The following is a 27215-nucleotide window of genomic DNA, read 5'->3' as shown; positions in this document are numbered from 1 at the left end:
CACTTTAGTTGTTTATTAAGGTTGGTTGGGGATTACTAGTTGATTATAAATGAAAAGGCTTTCGCATGTGAATAAAAAAAATTATTGTGTGGTGAGTGGTTTACATGCGTGAAGCTGACTTGGTGGATGATGGACTGATGGAGGCATTGTTGAATATGTGAGTTTGGTTTGGTTGTGTGAAGAATTGAAGAGTATCGCTTGGCATGGCAAGGTGGCATAGGTTTCACTCAGATGAAGAATGATGAGCTCCTAGTGGCAGTACCAGTATGAGAGGGATTCAAGCAGAGGCTTTTGCAAGGAATCACAGTGTTCTTTCTTTCCATATAGCTGACTCTTCAAGCTGATTTTAAAGAGATATTTCTAAGCTTGGAAAGGAAATGGTTCAAGGAATATATATATAGAGGGAGGATATTCGTACTGTTACATCGCATCGCTAGGTGCCACAATGAGCTGGCGGATAGCTAATTTAATTAGCATGAATTCTCTAACGCTCTAGATTGTCAAATTCCAGTAGAATTTCGTCTGTTGCAACTCTCCAGAGAAAACCCTAATTCTAATTCTAATTCATCCAATAAGTTACAACATTAGAAGTAATATATTTGATATAACTAATATATTTGATATTTGATACATTGGTTGGTATGTTCTGACTCTGTTCTGTTGTAATACTAATAATAACTAGTAATTAATTAATTAAGGTTAAGCTCCTACAACCAAGATTTGTTTTGTTATTTCAACGCAACGCTCTTAATTTGGATTTTGGAATGAGATTCTCTTCTCAGCGTCTCACTTGATTCGGACCCCCGCTTTCGTATATCCATCCGAGCAGCGGATAGATAATATAAGTTAAAATGACCCGCTTCACGAAATACAATATGTTATGATAGACAGGACTTTTACGTTGCTATATCTCTGTCTCGCACTGATCCATTGTTTTTCTCTCTTCCTTCCTATCTTCTTCTTCGCTCGATTGGTTTGGTGGGTCCCACCTCCCCCACCCCCACCAGTCGCGGGCGAAAGTAGCCGTTATTTCTCCTCCGTCTGTCCTGTCGTTTCTCCTCTGATTCTATTGTAATTTGTAATTGTATTCCTTGATTCAATTTTTCCTCATCGGAGAAGGAGAGATATCAATCAATGCAGCAAGCATTGAATTAAAATTTGCTTGCTTGTCCTAACTAGGTCACAATCAATCACTGTTGGTTGACCAAATAAAATACCCAGTCTCCTACTTGAAAATATTCTTCTAGATTTTGGCTACTTATTCATCAATTTCGTTTGGGAGAAGGAGAAGGGATGGAGCTCGTGCTCGTCGTTCATTGAATTTCGTCTGTTGAGTTGATTTGACCAATCAATCAAAGATGTATTGCTGCTACGCCGATCCTGAGGCATTGGTAGATCCCGATTCCGTCTATCCAATCAGGCCTGAATGCAAGGAGGATGCTCCACCCACCCGATTCAAGCCCATGGTCTCTTTCCTAATTTCTCTTTATTTCTCACGGCCTTTTTTATTTCCCACTTTTCAGACGGAACTGTAACTAAATTCTGACACCTCTGTCATCTATGTTTCAGTTCAAAGATCTCAACTTTTGAGTTTATGTATATATCAGTACTAACGCTGACCTCAACCTAAATATATACAACGAATGTGCACTAGTTCAAATAGGCAAACCAATTTATCTACTATCATAACAATCAACAGTTCATTATGAATTGATCCTACTTACAATGTTTCTGGATTATATTAGTGTGATTGGATTTAGAGCAATTATTGTGCACTGCTTAATCAATGTTACAATTTTTTTTTTTATGTTGAAGCCTGGGAAAACACTAAGTGCGAGAAGATGGCATGCTTCATTCTCACCGGATGGTCACTTAGATATAGCCGCTGTGCTTCAACGGATACAGCGTGGGGTATATCTCGTGTTATACTTTTTTGAAAGATTTTAGTTTAATATAGAAATGAGGATATTTATGTAATTTATTGAAAAGTTATATGCACCAAGTGAGCTAAACACACTAAAAGAAGCATTTGGAGGATACCCTTACTGAACTGTTCTGGTAAAGATGCACCAGTTTATGCTTATCTACTGAGATTGCCATTCATTTGGTACTGATTTTTTTTCTCCGAACAATGATAATGATAGGGTGTACACCCGACAATTAAAGGAGCAGTATGGGAATTCTTGCTCAGCTGCTATGACCCCAATACCACCTTTGACCAAAGAGATGAACTCAGGCAATCCAGAAGGTAAGTTATCTCTCATTACATTGTGCTTTCAAGTTTGATGTCTACCAAGTAGCAATTATCTTTCTTCCCTATTGTTAATTGTTTAATTTAGATAGGCAGACGCCCAAAATAGTTTTACATCAGGTATTGTTAAATAGATCTGGAAAAGTTTGAAATTGGTATTATGTCCCTCATGACCAGTAGAAGCATGCATTAGCCTACTTTTGGCTAGGAAGTTTTTACAAGGTCTATGATATTGTTGGAAGAAATGGGACCTGACACATAAAATCTAAATTCGTAGAATTTTATGGACATTTGCAGATTAGAATATGAGAGGCTAAAGTCAAAATGCAAGGAGATGGAACCATCAGTTGGCAGTGGAGTTGTGATAACAATGCCTCTGATCCAAGAAGATGGTCGGCCTGTAGAAACTTTCAGATCTAACAACAGTCCTGAAAAAGCGCCTGAGACAGAGCAGCCTGAAGACGTAAATGGTAATGCCGAGGTCTCTGTATCTGATGCTAAGGGCCCCACACAAACAGAAAAAGAGGAGCCACTTATAAAGAGTGAACCGGTCAATGAGGTGGTTGTTCAGTGGAAACTTTCCCTTCATCAAATTGGTAGGTATGTTGAGTTAAAATAGGGGTTGCTATTTGCTGGGTCAGGTTGAAATTTTACCGGGTTGGGAGCTCCTTGTTAAAGAACAAATCAGGGCAGACCTGACACAAAAAACCCCTCATCTTCCATAAACACTTGCACAGAAATGGCCTAACCTATCTATCTGTCCAAGCTGTTTTGAGCGGGTCTACTCCATGAGTGGATAACCATATTGTGGTATAATATGTGATATTTGAATAAAAATTGATTTTATGTTCTTTAGTATAGTTTGTGTTCAGAGAAACATAATGCCAACTAGGCGCTTGAACTATTCTACCAATGTACTAAATCTAGCTATAAAATTCTTCTGGATTCTTTTTTGGGTGTGTAAATGGTGACAACTAGGCCTAGAGCCCAATATTAGCCTTAATACAACTTTCTCTTGAAGATTTTACCAAATAAGCCTTATATTCATAGCCATGTCTTAATGGATGTATAACCATTTATCTTTTTCTCCTACAAAAAGAGGAAATAGTTTGTTTACTGATGAGTAGTGGAATGCATTTTCTCTGATTTTGTTACTGCTAGGCCTTGATGTGGTCCGTACAGATCGATCGCTTGTTTATTATGAGGAACCATTGAATCGATCTAGACTGTGGGATTTACTAGCCATTTATTCCTGGATCGACAGAGATATTGGCTACTGTCAAGGTGCCAATTCTGTTCATATTTCTATTCTTTGAGAAATGCAAAGAAAGACTGTTAAATTTGTTGATAATGACCATATTTTCTGTTAAAATTTAGTTTTCTTCATTTATTTATTTTTTCAACGCTCAGGTTATTATTGAAAACTCAAAAAAGGAAACAATACAGAAAAAGCCCTATACAGAACTTGTAGTCTCCGTTTTCTTTTATTAAAACAAGGTCCTACTTTATTGATAAATTTAATATAAGATGGAACTCTGCAAAAATAGTGGTCTTCTAATCAAATTTGAATCCACATAGCCCTCCTCCAATTTTTTTTTTCACCATATATAGCCCTTGTTGTCTCCATGTCAGATTTTCTGACCAGGAATCACTGAGGCTGACAGCAACTATTGAAGTAATGTCCCCATTGTTCCTGCTGCTTTTGCTAATTAACTAGAATGCAGGAAATTAATTCTAGTATTATTGTTTGCCTAAAATAATTTGCAGTATCATTTAGTGTCAGAATTCCAGTGGTACTTAATTTTTGATATTCTCTTTCTAACATTGTTATAAAGTGGTGCTCTTTTTTTTTTTTTGCTATGGAATCATTTTTGCTTTCTCTGACTAAATGTTCTAGTGAATTTTATTTCTTTCCTGTTGTGTGAGGTAGGAATGAGTGATCTTTGTTCCCCAATATCAATTCTCCTTGAGAATGAAGCTGATGCTTTCTGGTGTTTTGAACGACTTATGCGTAGACTGGTACATTCCCCCCCTATTTATGCTTTGAAGTCTCAATTTTGTTTTAACTAAAGCAATATGTATTCTCCTATTCCTTACTTCTTTGAAGGTGCTAAGAACTAACTAAATAAAAACTTCAAAATTGTTAGTTCCATCTTTTTTTTGTAATTTTTTATGCTTTTCGACATTCGACTTGGATTTATGGTAAGTGTAATTAGAGTCCTGTTATTGTCACTCCAAGAACAGCATTATGTGTGGGTGGGTGGGCGTGCTTGGGTATATTATCTTATATCAAGAGTATTTTTACTTAATAGCCATTAACTTTTGTCCATACAGTCTAAATAACTTTCTTTTCTTCTTGTTAATTTGTTTGAACTTACAATATTTTATTTGTCTTCTCTCACAAAATTGAAGCGAGGAAATTTTAAAACAACAGCAACATCAATAGGTGTCCGGTCTGAACTGATGATCCTCTCCAATATAATTAAAGAAGTTGATCCCAAGCTTCATGAACACATTGGTACCACTTTTTCTTTTTTATTTTATCCTAAACTTATTTAAAATCTTTTAAGTCCCACCCCAGATACTTGTTGCTTTAACACTTTTTAATCCCTTAATTAGTAATTAGGTTGCTTTACTAGAAACTAGTGAAATTACTAATTTGATACACTTCAAAATGCGGTACCGGTGATGCTTGCAAAATATATATCGGTGCATATATGTTTTATTTTTCAAAATTTCAGAGGCATTTTTTTTATTAGTTAAAGACCTTACTAAATTGACCTGTCATTTAATTCATATTTTTTGGGAAGGGAAACCTCTAAATATGCTCAGGAAATGAATGTCTGATATATTATTATTATTAAATGCAGAAAATCTAGATGGTGGAGAGTATCTGTTTGCCTTTCGCATGCTGATGGTTCTTTTTCGTAGAGAATTCTCCTTTGTTGACACTCTCTACCTCTGGGAGGTCTCTCTCTCTCTCTCACACACACACACACACACACACACAGTTTTTTTTTTTTTTTGAAAAGCTTCGTAGAAGCTGAGAAGTCATGAGTGGGGCTCGAACTCTTGACCTTTGAGTAACCACAGTTCTAAGACTTATTCTCCTAGCCAACTGTGCTACCGCCCCATCTCCACACACACGCACACACACACACACACACACACACACACACACACACACACAGAGTTTTAGTTTGGGCACTTATTGGGTATTGCCACTTTTGTATTGAAATCACTTCTCCTTGGCATTCTATTACTTATAATACATTTCCTTGTGTTCAGCTGATGTGGAGCATGGAGTACAACCCGAACCTGTTTGCAATTTATGAGGCATCAAATGGGTCTTCAGGTAACATCGATGGCATGGATGCAGGGCAGACTGATGGAAACACGTTGAAGAAATATGGGAGGTTTGAGAAGAGGTACCTGCAAGCGGGCCAGGGTGGCAGGGTCAACCACCCCCCTCTCTCCATCTTTCTGGTTGCCAGTGTTCTAGAATCCAGGAACAGATACCTCATGAAGGACGCCAAGGGCCTCGATGATGTTGTCAGGGTCTCTCTCTCTCTCTCTCTATTTTTTTTTTTTTTAATTATGACAGTGGCCGCCAAGTATAATTTCATTTAAATAAACATAAAATTGCATCCATTATTGCACATCTACAACATCATCCACATCAAATGCATCAACAAACTACACAACATATGCCTAACATATCAACCGACCCAACTCTTATTTTGGTTGTACAAATTCTGAAAATGATGTTTCTGTTGGAGTAGAACTAGGGTGTTCTTTAGTTCTCCGAGTTCCTTTGTGAACTCAACTCTAAAACCTATCGAATTGGTTTCAAACGACGAATCCAAACTGTTGAAATTCATATAACTTACGAGTGATGTGTCTACATGTGAAAATTTTAAAATTTCGAATTAATTTAGTATAAAGTCTAGAAGGTTTATAAATTAATTTTAATGTATTCATTTATTGAACGTTTTTTTGACCAATTGATTCTATACAAAATTAATTCGAAAGTTAAATTTTTCTGCATATAGACACATCACTTGTAAAATAGAGGAGTTTCAACGGTTCGGATTCATCTTTTAAAGCCAACCCGATAGACTTTAGAGTTGAGTTCACAAGAGAACTTGGTGTACTTAAGAACACCCTAGTTCTACTCGTTTCTGTTGCTCAACTGTGTATTTACTTACAAGTTACAACACCTTAATACAAACCTAGCTCGTTTAATGATTGACTCCTTGGATGTTGCACCTTTTAATTATTAACAGAATTTGTCTAAAGCACTCTTAACTCTTCTTTTGGCAGATTTTGAATGACATCACAGGAAATTTGGATGCAAAGCAGGCTTGTAAGGAGGCATTGAAAATACATAAGAAATATCTCAACAAAGTATGTTTTACTCTTCCTATTTTGTGGGTCTTACTTTTAAAGTGAAATATTTTTCTCTTTGATGAAATGTCTAAATTGTCAGCTGCTTTGCATGATCTGTGGGGCAAATGCTGTCTTGTAATTTGTTTGCCATTATAGTTATCGACTCCGTCAAATGGCAATTCTTTCGTACAAAAGCACATACGTGTGTCAATCAACATAAAGTTTCTGTACCGACATAAATTTTTCTTCTAGTGCACAGACACGAGTTTGTAGATTATCCCATGTTTTGATGTAACTTGAACTCTGGTGCAGGTCAAAGTATCATAATAACATGCATAAGTCTAAACTTGACAAGGAGGGCATAAATGAAGAGCATAGGGGGAGTGGAGTTACATATATATATATATATTTTTTTTTTCTGATATATTTGGCTGTGTAAGTTCAATTCTTTCATTCTTCTTGCATATAATTTGTTGTATTTACATGAAGATACTTCAAATATATCAGAATGGAGGTGATCTTATATGTACAATGTACGTGTTGCTTTCTTTACAATGATTTTCCAGTGTGTTTTATGGTGTAATAAAACCGGGCATCTCTGTGTTGCATGACATGTCAATGTCATGCATGCTATGGTTTTGTTTTGTTTTGTTTGTTCTTCGGACTTGGATGAATTTTGTAACTTGAATGTTGTACTGGTGAAGCTAGCTTATAGGTGCCGATCTGATCTGTCATTTATTGTATTTTCAGAGGCGTGAATTATTTGTTGAGATTAAGATTAGATATTGATCTGCAGTGGCATAAGAAGCCATCCCATAACTCTTTCCAATTTTGTTGGCACAAAATTAAAAACCACCGCTCAAACCTTTTGTTTTGTTAGCCCCAGAAATTCCGAGAAATGCTTCATTACGGCCTAACATGCGAGAAATAGACATCAAATCTGTTCTATGGAATGCGCTCAAGTCAAAGCCAAAACAAGCTACAAGTTTCAATATTATCGTCGACATATGTATTTTTCTTGGTCTCTCTATATATATTCCGGTTCGACATAAATATTTTTCGTCTTTGAATATTTAACAATTTTATGTCTATTGATTTCTGAATTCGTATCTATTTGTCAAATGCTTATGATTTATGAACACAAGTTAGAAGTTAGTTTTTTCATAAGTAGCTTGTCTTGTAGTGATTCAAAACTTGAGAAAAAAAAGTATCATATGAGGGCCTATGCGATGTCTATGAAAGTAAAAAAATTCTTAAATAAATTTTGAATTCTCAACATCTAGTGGCAATCTAAGGATTGCTCTCAGTCGTTTTCAATTATATTCGATAGTTGTTTCATTTTCATTGTTGCAATTTAATATTATATATATATGATTAGTATATGCCAGTTCAACATTGTTTAATTATAAATTAGATAATTAATGTACATAAAGTTATGAACTTTAACAACCTTAAACTAAGGAATACATGGTTTAAATTATCTGGACTATAAATTAAAAAAGAAAAGAAAAGAAAATTGGCAGCTGGAAACACCTTCTCACAACAAAAACAAACCTGAAGAAGCTCTCTGAAGCAACCGCCCTAAAAAAAGGAATTTATGTTACAAGTTCATTGTATATTGCAAATTTGTTAATATATATCTGGCTCCAACATTTGTTAATAAACAAACATATATATATGATTGCATAGATAGATCTTGCATTTAATTTGGTCAAAATTTCACGTTCATAAACAAACTAACAAAGTGCTCGTTCAGAAAAAGAAAAAAAAAAAAAAAAAAGGCAATATGGGTATTTCACAATTTAATTTGTTGTTGGTGTCACCAATCACAACCTTTGATCTAGTCCGGTCCGAATCAAGTGGCATGGATTTTTCAGAGAGGTCTATTGGGATAATTGGAAATGTTTCCCAGCGCAAAGAATAACAGAAAAAATATATCCCCAAGCTGTTGCAGATTTTTCCTTTTAGAACATTATCAGTCGGTTAAGAGTATTTTCACCCGGTTTCTCACTAATTAGAATGATTTATGTGGCCCTATATTTTACTATAAAATTATTTATCTTGCACAAATTTATATTCAAATTTGTGCTTAACATGCATTGTTGACAAGTGACATGTTAAGAACAAGACACTCCGATGAAAAAAATGTTCCTCCATTCTTTTTTGGTATGATATATATTCTTTTCTTTTTCTATATCGCATTTCTTCAGTGTATTATACCAATACAATCATTTTTAACATAATATATCTTTTTGTGTTTGTTAGATATAAGAAAATGTCATTATTTGTTGGCCATTAATTATGAAGCAGTAAGTAGCTTAAAGGTCACAAAACAAATTAATAGATTATTTTTGTGCATTTGAAGAAACTAGTCAAGTGCCCACGTCACAAAACAAATTAATAGATTATTTTTGTGCATTTGAAAAAACTAGTCAAGTGCCCACGTGTTACCGTGGAAATTGAAAGTCTATTTTACTCACTTTCTTTAAATGTGGTTAATTTAAGAATTAGTTATGTAATTATGTATTAGTCAATAATGAAAGCAAACAATAACCATATTGTTTGACCCAAAAAATATTCTAAGATAATTACACATTTTAAAAATAATAATCTGTGACCCATTCACTAAAAATAAAAATAAAGAAGGTTGACAATAACTAAGTACACAGAAAATAGGAAAGATGAATTACCAAGCACTGCTAACAAATAACCAAGCAAGATATTATATATTTTTTTTCTTATTTAAAACAGAGCCAAGTATTTCCCAATGCAACAATTAATACTAAACAAATTTCAGATGCTTGCAACGAAGAAGCCCAATACAATTATGTAAATGAAAGACAATTAGTAAAATGTGAAAGACAACCAATGAAATATGAAAGACAATTAGAAGAAGATAATAAAAAAACTAATAGTAGATGAAATACAATTAGTAGAATGGAAAACACAATAAGAAGAAGATGAAAAATAATCAGTATAAGATGAAATACAACTAAAATAAGATATAAAACAACTAGTATAATATTAAAGACAACTAAAAGAAAATAAAATATAACTTAAAGAAGATAAAATATGCTTTTGATGAGTTGTTGAGATTTATTTAATGAATGACTGAGATTTTGTCTAGATAGATAGGTGTTTGGAGCCTAAAAAGTTATGCATGATATTAGTAGTAGAGGATGTTTACAAGTTATGGAGAAATATAACTTGTGGAACCTATTATCTATGTTCATGTTATTAAATGATAATCGACACACATAAATGTAGTAATCTGAATCTAAGTTACAATTTGTAAAAAAAGTTGTGTATGGTGGCAACTTCCAAAATTGTTAATTTAGTTAACTTTTTATCGTTAAATGAATTAAGTAATATTTTGGTTAAGATGTTTCAAGTGCTCAACCATTTTTTTTTAGTTTGCTTAAGTGAGATATGATGTTTGTTATGATTTCACTATTTAGTTCAATTAGAATAAGTGAAAGTCAAATAAATCAAAATATTAGTACATGTAATTTTGTTTTGCCTAATATTATAGAAAACAAAACATGATTGAGCGGCTTCGTAGAAATTACGTACATTTAATTATATAAGTTGAGTTTATATTGGTTTAAATGTACAAATTTTGTAATTAGTTACTTAGTTCAGTTTACAGATTAATTCAGTTCACTTTAACTTGAAATTTTGCAAACTAAAAACACTTAGTTGGCTAAATTTGACCCAACAAATAACATAATTACCTATTAATAACTAGTCAATGAATAACGTTAAAATTTCAACCTACACTAAGCTTATTTAGGGGTCCTAAATGTCCTATATTGGAGATATGAAACATTTCTCTTTTCTTTTTCTGTTTTTTTTTTTTTCTTTGAACCAATTTGCATTTACTCATTTGTCCTTTGGTAGCATTATTTTTCTCCTTGTTTGAATAAAGAAATCAATAACGGTATATAAGTGCTTGTTCCCGCCACTTACGCCCATGACCCGTTAAAAAAAATAATAAACAGATAAAAAATAAAAGAAGAAGGGGAACCACCCATTAACGAAATCCGCGGCAAATTGTTAATAAGACCCTTATATTTCTGTCTAATTACCAATTTTCTCTGCTCCAATCCAGCAAAATTTTCTCTCAAGAAATCTCCCCTCCATCTGACCCTCCCATTTCTAAGCCTAAAAAGAGAAAAAAAAAAAAAAAATATCCAGCGACCTTTCATCTCTGATTGCATGATTGGATAAACATTCTCACTGAATCTGTTAGGGATTTTTTCAAGGGAAAACCAGAATTAGACTTATTGAAGGATTGGGTTGTTCTTCCAACGGTTATTCTGTTCTAGTCAGAAGATGATGAGGTAGAATCAAGAAAAAGATAATGCTATGATGCTGGAAATATTCATACAATTTTGGTTTTGAAGGTAAGTGAATTCCCTATGCCAATACTTCCTTTCAAATTGTATTGCTATATTTTCATTCATAATTATATAGGTTGAATTGCTTTGATTGGTTGGATTCAATATGAGTTTTTTTTTTTTTTTGTTACAATTCTTGAATTTTTGCCATGACTTGTCGGCATTTGATATTGCTTTCTAAAATCATTTTGACTTGATTAAATCAATCATGTGTATTGGCATTGCTCAATATGTTCTACAAATTGAATTTCTGTTTGGATTGCTTGTAGGAAGTTTTTATTAGTTTTTTAAGTCAAATCTCCTTGCATTGGTCTTCAATTGCTTGTGAATGAAAGTAGAAGAGAAATGGAACATATCACATCCCTCAAATGCTTAACCTTTTTTTTTTTTTAATTTAAAAATAAAAATTGTTTACATGGATAGTTGGACTGAACAATTGTAAAGATTAATTTAACCAAGGGTCCCAAGCTAGATTTGTTCTTTGCTTCTGGAAATATATTGTACTGATTATAGAGTCAAAAATTTAATATGATCATTCAAAACACAGGATCTGTATTCATATCTTGTTTCAAGCATTGATAAACTGATCTTCTTTCTTTCTTTCTTTCTTTCTTTTTTTCCTTGTTTTTCTCAATGCAGATTGTATTTAGAATTTAAGAGTCAGCAGCATTAGTTAGCTTATAAGGAAAAAAAAAAAATAGAAGAAATGGAGACAAAAATGAAGGGCCTCCTCAAAGGCCTCCGCTACATATCGCAAATTTTCGGTATGTATTTGTTTTTAAATCTCTTCATCACATAGATCTTAATTTTTTTTCTTGTTTAGAATCAAAAGAGCTTTGTAGTTACTGATTGATAAACTGATACACAATACTTGCCCTGAAATTAATTTTGGCAGATTCAACAAAAGAACCAGAGATGCAGATTGGATATCCTACCGATGTAAAACACGTGGCACACATCGGTTGGGACAGCCAGGCCACCAATAATAACCCCAGCTGGGTAATTACCTTTATTATATATAATGAAAAAAAAAGAAAAGAAAAAAAGAGTTATCATTTGTTGAAAGATCTGAAAATTATTATCTTTGAAATATATATATAGTTGTACCATTTCTTTTGTCATGCATGCTCTTTCAACATGCTGTCAAGCCCACCATAACTATTCTTTTAAATGCCTTGATAAACAATTTATATGGTGGTTTTTCTTTTTTTGGGGCAACTAAGTAAAATTTCCAATAAAAGTAAAGTACTAATGATTTAACATTTTTCTTTTTGATAGATGAACGACTTAAAGGCAGGTGAACCGAGTCCACGTGGTACTGGCTCTGCAAGCTGGTCGTCTTCTGGTATTCATTTGATATCTAATTTCTCTCTACTTTTAATTAAATGGCTTTTAATATACATATTTAATGGAATATTCAGGAAATATTTATAATGTATTTTGGTCAATCTGCAAGCACGTCTGTTAATGCAAATGGTATACATACTAAAAGGCTTTTGAAATGTTTTGGTGAAACGAATTGTTCCATTAATATTTTTTGTTTAGATGACTTCTCATCCCAAATTAACCAATTTTAATTGAGGTACTTAACATCAAAGACATATATTAGTTACTCCAAAAGGCTATCCTTTATTTAATTTAGAATAATTTTGAGCTTATAATCTTTTTGTTGGAGGCCATGTAGGTTTTTTTTAATGACAACAAATCCATACACACAAATTGAAATAATTTAGATTTCTTCTAAGATTAAAGGAAAAAAGTGATTCCACACTGGATTAATTTTGATTTTCTGACATCATTTTTCCAATGATTATCAAGGCAGGGAATTAACACAAGACAAACAGCCAACAAGGCCTCCACGCCGCACCTCCTCTGGTGACACTGCATCACCAAAGCATGACATGTCACCATCAAGCCGTCAGACACATCGTCGCCACTCAGCCTCCTCTAGTGCTGGAGGTTATTATAACGACTCATCCTCTCAAGAACCCAATGATGGGTCTGGCCGAAATAGGAAGAACCGCAGTATTACCGCCACATTTGGCGATCCGCCACATCAAGATGCGCCGGCTGTTCCAAAGCAAAATAGGCGGCGGAAAACCAAGGTGTCTTCTGGTGGTGGGTCTGGCAAGTCAAAGTCAAAAAGTACGATACCAGCACAAGAGTTGGAGGCGGATGATGAACATGAACCAGTTATGACGGGAATTGGTGCGGTACGGCCACAAATGATAACAGGTACAGGAGAAGGCAGCTTCTAATTGATTTTATTCAGTGGATGATATATATATATTACAATGATAGGTGTTTCATGTGTGTGGGGGGGGATGGGGTGGGGGTCTTGTTTTAATTTAAAATTTGTAAAAAGAAAGGGTTTTATTTTGTTTTTCCTCTTTTTCTTTTTCTTTTTCTTTTTCTTTTTCTTTTTCTTTTTCTTTTTGGTGTAGGTTTATTGGTTCCCAGTGATTCTGTGGAACATTTCTTTTTTCCTCTCTTCTGTTTATGTATTTTGTCTTGGCTAATGTCAGAGCAACAGGGGAAATTATTAAACAATTGCACTCTGGTTCAAATTTTCATCATAAAATAAATAAAACCCACTCACTGGTTAAATTTGTTTAAACTAGGAAAGGAATGTGACATAATATAATATAACACCATTAAAAGTTGCCTGGTTTGCCTGCCTACATAGCACTAAAAGTCAATTTAATGAACATTTAATGGTTATTAATTGGCAAGTGGTGTTGAGCTACAGGACTTTGCATAGGTGAAGTGACGATAATTTCATTTCATTTGTTACACTTGGGACAAACTTATTTGACAAATACGGAAATTCACCAAATGATTGTCAGAATTTAAAAAATATAAAAAATATATATATATTACAAATATGCTCCATCTAAATTATATAGAATGTGTACCAATTTTTAAAATTGCTGAAAATAATTGTTGTTTCTCATGATCTGGACAGAATACAATTTGAAAATGAACAATAATTAACCCAACATGTCATATAAAATAATATTATTATTTCTAAGCACAAATAAAAATAGAATGAAGATATATAAAGAATATGTAAATGTGTTGCACATTTATTTGAACATCATGTATTGCGAATACATAAGTGCAAAACAGCCAGCAGATCACAGAATGTAATAGTCAATTTATTCTATTCAAGCCAAAATCAACCAAGTATCCTATCTTTCCAGTTTTGGTTAAAAATTAATAAGAAAAATGTACCAACCAGAGGACAAGGTGCATCACTCACTCTTAAGTCTTTAAGGCAGGAAACATATCAATTTAACAAGAAAATTGAAATCATCACTACATATAACTCGAAACAACCAAAAACAAAATCTCAAGCGTATTGTATTAGAACTCACTTCTTTTCAGTATCTAACAAACCATCCAATATATGCTGAATTCTATATTTCATGACAGGCTGCCCTGACCTGGTTTTCTTGAACATATTATCTTTCAAGACCTTCCTCTTCGATTCAGCTTTTTCTATAGCTTCCTTCTTAGCCTTGATCATTGCTTCTCTCTTTGACCTCTCTCTCTCCTTGTCTTGTCTTTTCCTCTCACTCTCCTCCTTCAAGCTTTCTAATGTTTGCCTTTTCTTTTTCCTATGCTTTGGTACACTTTCTGAACCTTCTCCATCCTGACATGTAACGGGAATATTTCAATGAAACTAACTACCCAATTTAAGTTTCACATAAAAGCATTGTAATACCATATAACTATTATGAAAGTTTAATAAGTAGAGTAGAGTAGATTAGAAGAAAAACTTACCTGGTAAGCTTGAGGCTTCAGCTGGTAGTTGTGATTGTCTTGTGGTTTGACTGACGTCTTATATTTTTTGACAAGCTTTGCATTTTTATAGAACTCTCTCTGCTTCTCTACCATTCAGAAAACAAAATAAATCATAATTAGCCATTGCTTGTTTGTTTTGTTGTTGCTTGAGGACTGTAAAACTTTATTCTTGTTTTCCTTGACCATATTTTGAACAGCATGGAAAATTATGAATTAGGTTAGCATGACATTGACATCAATTAAATTGGAGGCACTGGCACTGGCACTGGCACAAGTGAAGTAAAGTTACTAGTGTTGCCTGAGCCTGATAAACATGTAACGAAATCCAAAGGAAAAGGAAAAGGAAAAGGAAAAGGAAAAAGAGTATGGAATCCTTACTGATTAGTGATGGATTGAAGCCGGAAGGCATGGATTTTAATTTGGAAAAAGCCTCGAGAGAAAGACCTCCCGTGTTCCCTCCCAGCCTCTGTTGCCTCTTCGTCTTATAATTCCACTTCTTCTTCCCATCACCTTTCTTGTCCCTTTCCCCCGACTTCATTTTCATTTACTTCTCTTTTCTTTTCTTTTCTTTGTAAGAAAAGAAAAGAAGCCTCGAGGTCGAGGTGGATTGTGGCGCTGAGGTTATTTTATTAGAGCTGCAATCACTTTACTGCGGAATTGGGGTTTAGGGTTTCTTTGTTTGAGAAGACGAGACGAGGAGAGGAGGAGGAGAGGAGATCTCCTCTGACTGACTCTGAGAGGTAGATAAGAATAAGATAGGTGAGATGAGGTGCGGGCGGCAACTACGTCTAGCCGTCTAGGGTTAGGTTAGGTTAGGTTAGGTTAGGTTAGTGCTTTTGTCGAGTCCGAGTCCGAGTCCGAGTCCGAGTCCAACAAAGAGGAGAAGAGAAGAGAAGAGAAGAGAAGCGAAGAAGATAATAGTCCAGGAATCCGGATCCTCTAGATGAGGTGATGCACCATTTGAGTTTATTCCGGACCGTCCGACCATCTCAGCCTTCTATCTAGCAGATCCAACCATTCTAAACCATTGTATTGTATTGTATTGTATTGAATATATGAGATATTATGCATAATATTTATGTATCCATTTATCTACAAGTTCAAAATTAATTATAAACCAACCTGCTACATACAAGAACACACAGATTTTTCTTTCATTTATGTTTGAATTCTCCCAGCAATCTCATTCTAAAGTTTTCTCCTATCAACTCCTTTACTGTTATGTTGTTGCCCCTTTTTTTTTTTTATTTATTTTGTATTCATACTTCTTTCTTGTAATAGCATGTCTAAATTTTTAGTAATATCTTAATAAATCTATTCCTGAGGATAAATAAAAGGTTCATTAATTACAAGTAATCAAAGTAAATTTCCTCACTATATTGTTAAATTCTCATTCATGCCTAATATTTTGCACACTCATAATGAGATCAGAAGGCTAATTCTGGAATTCTTTCAATTTTGCACACTCATATATCACTGATTTATTTTACAAGGTTTTATTGGCATTTTATAACTTGAGAGCCATTTAATTCTGGAATTCTTTCAATTTTTTTCAATGGATGACATTTACAGTATCATCCAAACGTATGCAAAGAAAGCGGCCATTTTTATTAATATCCTTAAAAAAAACTTAATTTTAAAAATACCCTTACATTGAATTTTTTTTTTAAATGTCCTAACCGCCAGGCCCACAGGCGGCCCAAAACACAAGCGGACCGCCCGTCCCACGATCAGTTCACTGTTCACTATTTTTTTTTAGAGATCTTAGTATTTTGATTTGAATAATTTTGTGAAAAAAAAGTTTTCTTATTTAGAGTGTATGCCAAAAAATAAAATATTTGATATATTTACGAAGTGATGTCGTAAATCTTTATAACTTTGATTTTTTTTATTTTTATTTTTTTGATGAACTTTGATTTTATTTGTCAGCTGAATATCACAAGTCTAAATATAACACTAATTAAGGACTTGGCCTTTATTATGGTTTTTATAATATATGTATAATATATACATATGTACATATATACAGGATTTGGCTAATATGCTATGGGTAGCTAAGAGGCCTCCCGTGCTACGGCTCAATATTCGACTTTTCAAAATCCTAACGGTCGATCCGAACCGTTCATCTTGTTCTCCATATTAATATGTACTTGGAGACCAAATTTTACATTTTTTGGAAATTTTTTACTATTTTTTTAGATTTATTGAACATCGCTGTTTTTCAGACAAATCTGGACCATAAAAAACAGCGATATTCAATAAATCTAAAAAAATAGTAACAAATTTCCAAAAAATGTAAAATTTGGTCTCCAAACACATATTAATATGGAGAACAAGATGAACGGTTCGGATCGACCGTTAGGATTTTGAAAAGTCGAATATTGAGCCGTAGCACGGGAGGCCTCTTAGCTACCCATAGCATATTAGCCAAATCCCATATATACATATGTACATATGTACATATACATGTACATGTACATGTACATGTACATATACATATATACATATATACATATATACATATATACATATATACTTATACATATACATATACATATATACATATATACATATATACATATATACATATATACATATATACATATACATACACATACACATATACATACACATACACATACACATACACATACACATACACATATACATACACACATACACACATACACACATACACACATACACACATACACACATACACACATACACACATACACACATATACATATACATATACATATACACATATACACATATACACATATACACATATACACATATACACATATACATAATTACATATACACAAAAAAAATCAGCAAGTCTGGACTGATACAGGGACCAAACTGCAAAAGTGATTGCACCAGCATGTAGAGCATTCAAAAATACACATAATTGATATAAATTTCAACTTATTTGGATTTTTCTACAGTTAGTTATGAATTTTCAAAGTTTAATTTTTAAAAAAACTTTAAACAGTCATAACTTTGGCTAGAAAACTTAGATTTACGTGTATGAGCACTTTTCGAAAATGGGAGAATGAGACAGATTCGTTTTGCTCGGTGGTACACCGGGCATCGTCGTATCGGAAACATCAGAATTTCAAAAAAAAATGTCGATCGCCGTATCAGAAGCATCAGAATTTCAAAAAAAATGTCGTGGCCTCAAAAATTCAGTTTAAGTTTTCGTTCGACGGTAGGCATTAAAAAACAGTGATTTTCAAACCATCTTAATAAATAGTAAAAAAATTCAAAAAAAATGTAAAATTTGGTTTCCAAGCACATTTTAATATAGATTAAATATCTAACGGTTTGGATCGGCTATTTGGACTTCAAAACTAGAGATATGATCGCGAATTAAAACGCCCCGTTTAATTCACGAAGTAGCGTAGCCTTACTCTACATGTATATATATGTATATTATATATATAATATATGTATATGTGTATCTGTGTATCTGTGTATATGTGTATATGTGTATATGTTTATATGTGTATATGTGTATATGTGTATATGTGTATATGTGTATGTATATGTATATGTATATGTATATGTATAGATGTATATGTATATGTATATATGTATATATGTATATATGTATATATGTATATATGTATATATGTATATATGTATATATGTATATATGTATATATGTATAGAGTACGGCTAACACGCTTCCTCTAGCATATGGACCGAAATGCTTCCGGTGGAAAGTTGAAATTTCAAAATCCAAAAAGTCGATCTGAACCGTTCATCTCCTTCTCCATATTAATATCTGCTTGGAGACCAAATTTTACATTTTTATAAATTTTTTTACTATTTATTAAGACACTTTGAAAATCGCTGATCCAACGGTGGCTTAACAAAACAGTAAAACCATTGGATCAGCGATTTTCAAAGTGTCTTAATAAATAGTAAAAAATTTTAGAAAAATGTAAAATTTGGTCTCCAAGCAGATATTAATATGGAGAAGAAGATGAACGGTTCAGATCGACTTTTTGGATTTTGAAATTTCAACTTTCCACCGGAAGCATTTCGGTCCATATGCTAGAGGAAGCGCGTTAGCCGTACTCTATATGTATATATGTATATATGTATATGTATATATGTACATATGTACATATGTATATATTATACATATATTATAAAAACCAGAATAAAGGCCAAGTCCTTCATTAGTGTTATATTTAGACTTGTGATATCCAACTGGCAAATAAAATCAAAGTTCACAAAAAAAAAAAATCAAAGTTATAAAGATTTACGACATCACTTCGTAAATATACCAAATATTTTATTTTTTGGCATACACTCTAAATAAGAAAACTTTTTTTTCACAAAATTATTCAAATCAAAATACTAAGATCTCTAAAAAAATAAAAATAAAATAGTGCTGTGACCCGCCCGTGGGACGGGCGGTCCGCTTGTGGGACGGGCGGTCCGCTTGTGTTTTGGGCCGTCCGTGAACATGGCGATTGGGGCATTTAAAAAAAAAAATTCAATGTAAGGGTATTTTTAAAATTAAGTTTTTTTAAAGGATATTAATAAAAATGGCCGCAAAGAAAGCGAGGAACATAAAGGGCATCCATGCATTTGTTGGATTTGAGATTCCGACAGCAAGTTGAATTAATTAAGCAGTGGAACCTTATTCGATCTTAATTAATTAAGGGCATCCATGCATCCATGCATCCATCATACATGATATATAATTAAGATGACCCATTTTTTTTGAAAAAATCACATAATTTATAGAATTAACTAGTTCATATCCATATCCGTTCTCTTTCCCTTCCGTATGTTTTCTTTCGAACAAATAATGAAGACACGACACTTGCCCAGAATCCTTTTTCCACTCCACTCCACTCCACATCATCCTTTTTCCTTGCAGAATCCTAATGACAAGGCATGGCCCACTTGCCCAGAATATATTCAAATTAAAACAAGCTCACAATAACAAGATGCATGACGTGTTCATCATCATTTATTAACTCAATTTCACAAAGTTTATTTAATATCTAGAAAATTATATTATATTATCTAAAATAAATTAAAATAATTAAATTTTCAATAATTTCTTCAATATTTAGATTGGATGTTATCGAAATTTAGCCAAAATACATTTAGCACATTGCCTCTTAGGCTAGTCCGAATTCCAAACTGGCTGAAATTTAATCTCAAACCGTAAAGTGAAGATAATTGTCTGCAATACCTAGGATGATACGAATTCGTCCCAGACTCCACTCCATAAAAAAGGGGCCACTAATAATAATAATATAGTGAATAAAACCCTGTTTAAGTTGTATGTCAGGCAGCGAGATGAACAGTGTTGAATGTGAAAAAGGCATACCACCTATCAAACAGGAATAGAATAGAAAGAGAAATCATATCATATCATGTCATGCGACACACGAGTTACGTCATGTAATCGACATATATGACGTGATTGGTAACGACATGACTAATTTTTTTTTACTAGACTCGAATAACTTCATTGTGGTGAAGAAAAAGGTCACTAGACCGACCGAGTAAGGCCGTGCTGTATTCTATAACACAGAGGATTTGAAGGTGAGAAAAAAACTATATAATTTATAGAACCAGTTCATATCCGTTGTCTTTCCCTTCCATATGTTTTCTTTCAAACAAATAATGGAGACATGACACTTGACCAGAATCCTTTTGCCCTTTTCCACTCCACTTCCCTCCATTCATCCGGGTGTGGTGTGGTGTGGTGTGGTGTGGTGTCGTGTGGTGTGGTGTGGTGTCGTGTCTCACCTCCACTCCACTCCACTCCACTCCACTCCACATCATCCTTTTTCCTTTTCCTTTTCCTTGTAGAATAAGAATCCTAATGGGCAGGCAAGGCAGGGCCCACTTGCCTAGAATATATTCAAATTAAGACAGGCTAACAATAAGAAGAAGCATGACGTTACGTGTTTATCAACATATATATATCAACTCAATTTCACCAAATTTATTTAATATATGAAAAATTCTATTCTATTTTATTATATTATCTAAAATAAAATAATTAAATTGTCAATAACTTCTTCAATATTTAGATTGGATATGTTATTGAAATTTAGCCAACTAAAAGACATTTAGACATTTAAAATTTTTAACACATAAGTTGTAATAATATTTAATTTCATGGATGGCTAATCAAGTTTTAAAATTGTACCAAATTGGCAAAATTTATTATTTTTTACAAATATCTTTATTTTTCGGATTTTGGAAAATAATTCTTTTTAATATGCAAATATTTTTTACTTGTTACTTTTTGTTTATTTTAAAAAAAAAAAAATAGTGAAAACATTTGAAAAATTGTAAAATTTAATATCGTATAAAATATAATAATAATAATAGTTATTATTTTTTTTAAAAAAAGTCAAAAAAACTAGTCGCAGTCCCACTGTAGGCTCTAGCTATAAAAAGGCGCCACTAATTAAACCCTATACTATACTATAGTCAATAAAGCCCCGTTTAATTTCTACGTTTTGGCAGCGAGATGAACAGTGTTGAATGTGAAAAGGCACATCACCTAATCCTATCGAACGGGAACGGGAACGGGAACGGGAACGGAAGAGAAAGAGAAATTGAAAAGAATAAGAAATCAGAAATGGCCGTAGCGGGTCTGTACAGAAGGATCCTACCTTCTCCTCCAGCGATCGAGTTCGCCTCTGACGATGGCAAGGTCTACTCCTCTCTCACCTCTTTTCTTAATCCAATTCTATTCTCTTAATTTCCTCTTAATTTCCTTGAGATCGATATTTAATTTGAATTTGAATTTGAATTTGAATTTTTAGCTTATATTATATTCTATTAGATTAGATTTGTAGCATTGTACTTTTCTAACAAAATGGCAAAAGATTAATGGGGGACTGACTAGTTTCTGTTAGTGCCCAAGACTGTCTGGACTACTGGATATTGTTTTCAAACAGCATCAATTAAGAATAAGATAGATTTACAAATCTACATCAATTAACTCCAAGTGTACTGTACTGTACTGTACTGTACATTTTATAAATTGATTGATTTCATGCAGCGTCTTTTCACAGAGGCCCTTCAAAATGGGACCATGGCAGGGTTTTTCAGACTAATATCATACTTCCAAACCCAATCAGAGCCTGCATATTGCGGCCTTGCCAGTTTGTGTGTTGTCCTCAATGCTCTATCCATTGATCCCGGAAGAAAGTGGAAAGGTATACCTTTTTTTCTTCTACCTTTCTTCTTTATAACTAAATATCAACTAAATTTCACTTTCTATGGTTAAACTAAAATATGACAGATTAAACCAAACCAAATATAAAAAAAATTAAAGTAACCCAATTTTTTTTTTTTTTTTTTTGGTTCAGTTGAAAACCAAATAAACCGGATCCAATGAACACCCCTACTTGGGTACTTCTATACTAATTTTTGTTCTTCTATTGTTAGGTCCATGGAGATGGTTTGACGAGTCAATGTTGGATTGTTGTGAGCCTTTGGAGAAAGTCAAAGCTGAAGGGATTACTTTTGGCAAAGTTGCATGCTTGGCGCATTGTGCCGGTGCGAAAGTGGAAGCGTATCGTGCCAATCAAAGCGATCTTGATGACTTCAGAAAGCACGTCATCAGATGCACCAAATCGGAAGACTACCATGTGATCGCATCCTATCACAGAGGGCCTTTCAAACAGGTTAGAGTTTGATTTAGAGTTGTCATTATTCATAGTTATTGTTCTTTTTTGTTTGCAATGCAATGCTCCTTGTTGCATCATTATGTTCATCTTACTATCATTTTTTAGTTAAGATCTATGAAAAGGTAATTCGCTATTGGTGCATCATTGTTCACTGGAAGTAAGGTCAAAGATGGGTAGAAAAGGGAACTGTTATTCGGATTGGAAACTGTATATTTAAATGTTTTTAAGAACCATTATGATTGCAAGTTCACTAGGATTGTACTGCATTGTAATGCTTTTTTATACAACTATGTTATCTTTTCTAAACTATGCAAGGAAGCCTCAAATGTGGATATATGTCTGACTGAAGAGTTGGTGATATTCTAGTATCACCGGTTTTGCATTAAAACCATTAAAAAGTTACTTATGGTTATATTGCTTTCGTTCCTAATGGCTAGAACTTAAATCTGTTGTCTTTTTCACCTCCCTTTCTATCTACCTTTTTCATATCTTCACAATGCAAATATGACGTAAAAATATACTGATGCAGACAGGCACCGGTCATTTTTCACCAATAGGAGGTTACCATGCGGCGAATGATATGGCACTTATATTGGATGTAGCTCGTTTTAAGTACCCTCCCCATTGGGTACCACTTTCCTTGCTCTGGGAAGCCATTAATACTGTAGATGATGCAACTGGTCTCCCCAGAGGGTATGTTTTTTCGCCTTATGCCACTATATCCTTTTCTCTGCCATGAATTTTTCTTATATATAAAACAGTGCCTTCTTTTAACATTTATACTTTTATTCCTTCAAATGTTATTAGACACCATAGCCAACAAGAAATCAGAATCTAAGTGTAAGTGATAATTTATAATTGTGGAGTTAAGTGGAATGTGTGGTCCCATTTCCTACATGAAAGTGCTGCACAAAATACTTAAGCTATCTAAAGTTGTGAATTCAATCAGATGGTAAATTTTTGTTCCAATAAAGATGCAGAAAGGTTAAAAGCAGGTGGGTTCACCTTAAGTTTTGTCATACCGGACTTTCCAATATTATTTTAAAATTTGAATTTTACACACATTTTGAGTTTTGTTCTTTTCATAGAACTAATGTATTGGGCTATTAAAGGCTTTGTTCTTATTAATTACATAAAGATAATTGCTGTACCAGGCTAACCTAAAACTCGGATCACATCTGGGTTTACCTACTTGGTTCTGGTCATGTTGTTGCCCTAAGTCTAGTTACAAAAATGCACTAAAGAGTTACACAAATAGCCGTCTTAAAGTCTACAGAGTTTAGATCTTCTGACTTGTCATGTTATTACTACACAGGTTTATGCTTATCTCAAGGCTTCCTACAGCTCCATCTTTACTTTATACTCTGGTAAATTTATAATCATGATTTTAATTTGTCTATGCGTGAATTGTTCTCTCTATCAAACTTTATTTGTTCCTGGATTATGGTTTTCAGTCTTATATTTTACATGAAATTAGATGCAATTACTGTCATCTTGTTTGGTACAAGTTAAATACCTGTGTGCTTAGTACTGTTATGTCATCTTGTCTGGTACAAGTTTAATCTTTTACACAACAGTGAGAAGCAAAGTTTTATAAAGAATTAGGTTAACTACCTGTGTGCTTACTACTGTTATGTTATTTCCAGTATGTATTGCTGATTACTTCAGTATAGTAAGAAGCTCGTTTACTGACAACATTGTATCTGTATTTGTGTTTCTTAGACCAGATTTAGATGTAGAAATCTCAAACTGTCATATGCTCAGGTATCAAAACCTGAAACAGAAAGCAAATGAAAGAAGGAAAAATATATAAATAGAGAAGCAAAACAAAACAAATATGTAAATAACAATTGAGGAACATTGATTCAAACCAGTATACGTTCTCTGGTTGTATCAAAATGTGGATGCCTATGCTGTTTTTGTCAAAAGCCATTCTTTTTTTTCTTCCTCATGTTATTTTACATGATAAACCAGAGTTGCAGGGATGAGAACTGGATCAAAATTGCAAATTTTTTGAGGGAAGATGTACCTTCTCTAGTAAGGTCTGACATGGTAAACAGCGTACAGGGCCTTCTTTCTATATTGTTTAGAGCACTTCCAGCAAGTGCAGGTGATTTTATAAAATGGGTAGTGGAAGTGCGGAGGCAAGAGGAAGGTGGGTCAAGCCTGACCCCAGAAGAGAAAGAGCGTCTTACTATGAAGGTCTCTCTCTCTCTCTTCCTTTCTTTCTTGGTATTTCAAAAAAGAAAAGACACCAATGGTTGTAATATTTGAGTAATTTGAGTGTCTTAAGATTAGGAGTGAACTGGTACCAAATATGGCCAGTACCATATTAAATCTAGAGTTTGTGGAGAAATATGGTGAAGCAAAAAGCTTATAAAAGGATGTTCTAATGTGTTCCATAGTCCAATTTTAAGAAATATGATTGAAAAGGAAAAAGATTGAATGCAAATTATTGGGAATTTTCTCATCCCTTGAGGAAGAAGGCAGTGTCAATGCAAAGGCACTTGTGGTTCCCAGTGTTATTTTGCCCTTCCTTGCTCCTTGGTTGTTTGTTTTGTCTGATTTAATTGCTCAGTTAAGATGAAATTAAGACTTAACGAGCTCTGAGGCCCAGTTGTTAAGATTTTGCTAAAAAACTATTTAAAAGAAATATATATATATATATATATAGAGTTAGGCTGGGGTGCTATGGATAGCATAGTGGCCTCTATGCTACGGCTTAATATTCGAGTTTTCAAAATCCAAACGGTCGATCCGAACCGTTCATCTTATTCTCCATATTAATATCTGCTTGGAGACCAAATTTTATAATTTTCTGAATTTTTTTACTATTTATTAAGTCACTTTGAAAATCGCTAATCCAACGGTTTTACTGTTTTGTGCAGCCACCGTTGGATCAACAATTTTGTAAAATACTTAATAAATAGTAAAAAAATTCAGAAAAATGTAAAATTTGGTCTCCAAGCAGATATTAATATGGAGAATAAGATGAACGGTTCGGATCGACCGTTTGGATTTTGAAAACTCGAATATTGAGCCATAGCATAGAGGCCACTATGCTATCCATAACACCCCAGCCTAACTCTATATATATATATATATATATATTTATATAATTAAAAGAAACAAAGAACCACCCTTACAATTTCAAAGGTGTTGTAGTACATATTGTATAAAACCTGCAAACACACACACACACACACAAAACTGCACCAATGGATTAAGCATGGAACAACATGCAGGAAGAGGTGCTTTGTCAAGTCCGTGGGACCAGATTATTCAAACTGGTGAGGGATGTCTTGTCAGACCCATGCTGCAGTTACACTGAGTCCACATCTCCTAAAGACTCCACCTTGCGAGAGATTATTTCCACTGCATGCTGTCAAGGCGCTGCTCTCTTAACTGGAAACTCTTGTGTCATGGATAAAAAAATGTCATGTTGCAAAGAGACATGTGTCAAGTGTGATCAGAGTAATACAGACGTGACCATTGTTTCTGGTACAGTAATGGATTCGGGTGGGAACAAACAAGGAGTGGATGCTCTTATACCTGTTTCTGGTAAACCTGGTTGGTGCACATCTGAACCGGATAACTGTATTGTGAAATACCCTACAAGTTGTGATATATTAACTGTTTTGCTATTAGCTCTACCACCCAGTACCTGGTCAAGTGTTAGGGACCAGAAGGTGATCGACGAATTGCTAGATCTCGTCTCCACAGAATCTCTGCCTGAGCTGCTTCAATTGGAGGTTTGTTTCTTCCTCTTCGCTTTAGGTTAGAAACTCAAATTAGACCAGTAGTTACTGTACCATGTTATGATTATTTGGAATCATGTGTGAATAAGTGTCCCATTCTTTTTTTGTTGCAATTTCTCCTGGAGTGTTTTTTCCGCTATTTATTCCATTGTAGCCAATACTGACCAGTATGTTTCTTTGGTACCAAATATGGCATTGGGAAACTGATACAAACAAAAGTTACATGCCATCCAACAGTAAGATAGCAATTTACTGAAAAATATTTTTTGCTGCTGAAAGTAATTCATATTTGATCAATGATCATGGCAGATACAACATTTAAGGAACCAAATGCTGTACCTTGGTTGAGAAGAGATTCAAGAGAAAAAAAGTCGATAATGATTCTTTGTTGCCTTAGCTTCGCTAATTTTGCCTTTCCTAATTATTTGGTAATGACTCAAATTTCTTGTTCTAATTTTCTACCAATAAAGAGTGTATGAATCATGACTTGCATGATGTGCCTGTTCATGCTCTATTTAAAGCTATATACTATAGAAGCTTGTGTGAATTGTCATGTTCATTTATAACAGTAATTTAATACAATCCTTTGTTTCAGCTTGCAAAATTTAGTTGATTGCCTGATCTGACTTAATTGTTTTGGGGAAATTAGGAACTTCTCTTAATTGCAGCCTGACCTTATCTCATTAGAAAATTCAGTTGCTGCTCCGGAATATATGATAATGTTGAAAGAGTGAGGCTGTATTATGCATAGCGTGGATTGGTCCGTACTATGGATCAATATCTCTGGTTTCAAAGTCCATATAATCGGTTCAACATCATCTCCATATGGAAATGTAGTTGTAGATCAAATTCTACATTTTTTACAATGTTTTTTACTAATTTTTTAGATAGGTTGAAAATCACTTGATCTAAAGATTTTA

At 33.7% G+C, this 27215-nt stretch overlaps 4 protein-coding genes across 5 annotated transcripts; 3 read left to right on the top strand and 1 right to left on the bottom strand.

Annotated features, from left to right (window-relative positions):
* The first annotated feature begins 1253 nt into the window (after positions 1 to 1253).
* Positions 1254 to 7195, top strand: LOC144557257 (rab GTPase-activating protein 22-like). Its single transcript, XM_078305804.1, has 11 exons — positions 1254 to 1466; positions 1816 to 1911; positions 2145 to 2248; positions 2549 to 2847; positions 3413 to 3535; positions 4182 to 4270; positions 4664 to 4769; positions 5122 to 5219; positions 5540 to 5809; positions 6575 to 6658; positions 6953 to 7195. The coding sequence occupies exons 1-11, from the start codon at positions 1359 to 1361 to the stop codon at positions 6965 to 6967; spliced, it is 1392 nt and encodes a 463-aa protein (XP_078161930.1). The 5' UTR covers positions 1254 to 1358; the 3' UTR covers positions 6968 to 7195.
* A 3560-nt stretch (positions 7196 to 10755) lies between these two features.
* Positions 10756 to 13298, top strand: LOC144557197 (uncharacterized). The gene is made up of 5 exons (XM_078305727.1): positions 10756 to 11046; positions 11680 to 11804; positions 11936 to 12039; positions 12319 to 12385; positions 12859 to 13298. The coding sequence occupies exons 2-5, from the start codon at positions 11747 to 11749 to the stop codon at positions 13296 to 13298; spliced, it is 669 nt and encodes a 222-aa protein (XP_078161853.1). The 5' UTR covers positions 10756 to 11046; positions 11680 to 11746.
* Positions 13299 to 14177: 879 nt separating this feature from the next.
* Positions 14178 to 15558, bottom strand: LOC144557637 (rRNA-processing protein). Its single transcript, XM_078306237.1, has 3 exons — positions 15226 to 15558; positions 14827 to 14933; positions 14178 to 14695 (listed from the first exon to the last, which is right to left on the bottom strand). Exons 1-3 carry the CDS (start codon positions 15389 to 15391, stop codon positions 14414 to 14416), a joined length of 555 nt encoding a protein of 184 aa, XP_078162363.1. The 5' UTR covers positions 15392 to 15558; the 3' UTR covers positions 14178 to 14413.
* A 5779-nt stretch (positions 15559 to 21337) lies between these two features.
* Positions 21338 to 26899, top strand: LOC144557376 (glutathione gamma-glutamylcysteinyltransferase 1-like). Of its 2 annotated transcripts, none has more exons than XM_078305940.1 (8): positions 21338 to 21555; positions 21907 to 22063; positions 22296 to 22534; positions 23067 to 23230; positions 23853 to 23904; positions 24512 to 24739; positions 25783 to 26289; positions 26605 to 26899. In XM_078305940.1, exons 1-8 carry the CDS (start codon positions 21370 to 21372, stop codon positions 26641 to 26643), a joined length of 1572 nt encoding a protein of 523 aa, XP_078162066.1. In that variant the 5' UTR covers positions 21338 to 21369; the 3' UTR covers positions 26644 to 26899. The 2 variants fall into 2 exon arrangements, with proteins under 2 accessions (XP_078162066.1, XP_078162067.1); XM_078305941.1 differs by having other exon boundaries at positions 21424 to 21555; positions 21920 to 22063.
* The last annotated feature ends 316 nt before the right edge of the window (positions 26900 to 27215 follow it).

This window comes from Carex rostrata, chromosome 7 (genome assembly GCF_964058835.1).
Source record: "Carex rostrata chromosome 7, lpCarRost1.2, whole genome shotgun sequence".
In the NCBI taxonomy this organism is placed as follows: Eukaryota; Viridiplantae; Streptophyta; class Magnoliopsida; order Poales; family Cyperaceae; genus Carex; species Carex rostrata.
The sequence above is the reverse complement of the archived record's forward strand: the minus strand, read 5'-3'. Positions and strand labels throughout refer to the sequence as shown.

Coding starts and splice junctions, on each gene's coding strand:
- LOC144557257 (XM_078305804.1), top strand. CDS start 1,359: ATGTATTGCTGCTACGCCGATCCTGAGGCATTGGTAGATCCCGATTCC. Junction 2,848..3,412: donor ACTTTCCCTTCATCAAATTG/GTAGGTATGTTG, acceptor TGTTACTGCTAG/GCCTTGATGTGGTCCGTACA. Junction 5,220..5,539: donor ACACTCTCTACCTCTGGGAG/GTCTCTCTCTCT, acceptor CCTTGTGTTCAG/CTGATGTGGAGCATGGAGTA.
- LOC144557197 (XM_078305727.1), top strand. CDS start 11,747: ATGGAGACAAAAATGAAGGGCCTCCTCAAAGGCCTCCGCTACATATCG. Junction 12,040..12,318: donor CCAATAATAACCCCAGCTGG/GTAATTACCTTT, acceptor TCTTTTTGATAG/ATGAACGACTTAAAGGCAGG. Junction 12,386..12,858: donor TGCAAGCTGGTCGTCTTCTG/GTATTCATTTGA, acceptor ATGATTATCAAG/GCAGGGAATTAACACAAGAC.
- LOC144557637 (XM_078306237.1), bottom strand. CDS start 15,391: ATGAAAATGAAGTCGGGGGAAAGGGACAAGAAAGGTGATGGGAAGAAG. Junction 14,934..15,225: donor CTTCAATCCATCACTAATCA/GTAAGGATTCCA, acceptor TCTGAATGGTAG/AGAAGCAGAGAGAGTTCTAT. Junction 14,696..14,826: donor TGAAGCCTCAAGCTTACCAG/GTAAGTTTTTCT, acceptor GTTACATGTCAG/GATGGAGAAGGTTCAGAAAG.
- LOC144557376 (XM_078305940.1), top strand. CDS start 21,370: ATGAACAGTGTTGAATGTGAAAAGGCACATCACCTAATCCTATCGAAC. Junction 23,231..23,852: donor GCAACTGGTCTCCCCAGAGG/GTATGTTTTTTC, acceptor ATTACTACACAG/GTTTATGCTTATCTCAAGGC. Junction 26,290..26,604: donor CTGAGCTGCTTCAATTGGAG/GTTTGTTTCTTC, acceptor TGATCATGGCAG/ATACAACATTTAAGGAACCA.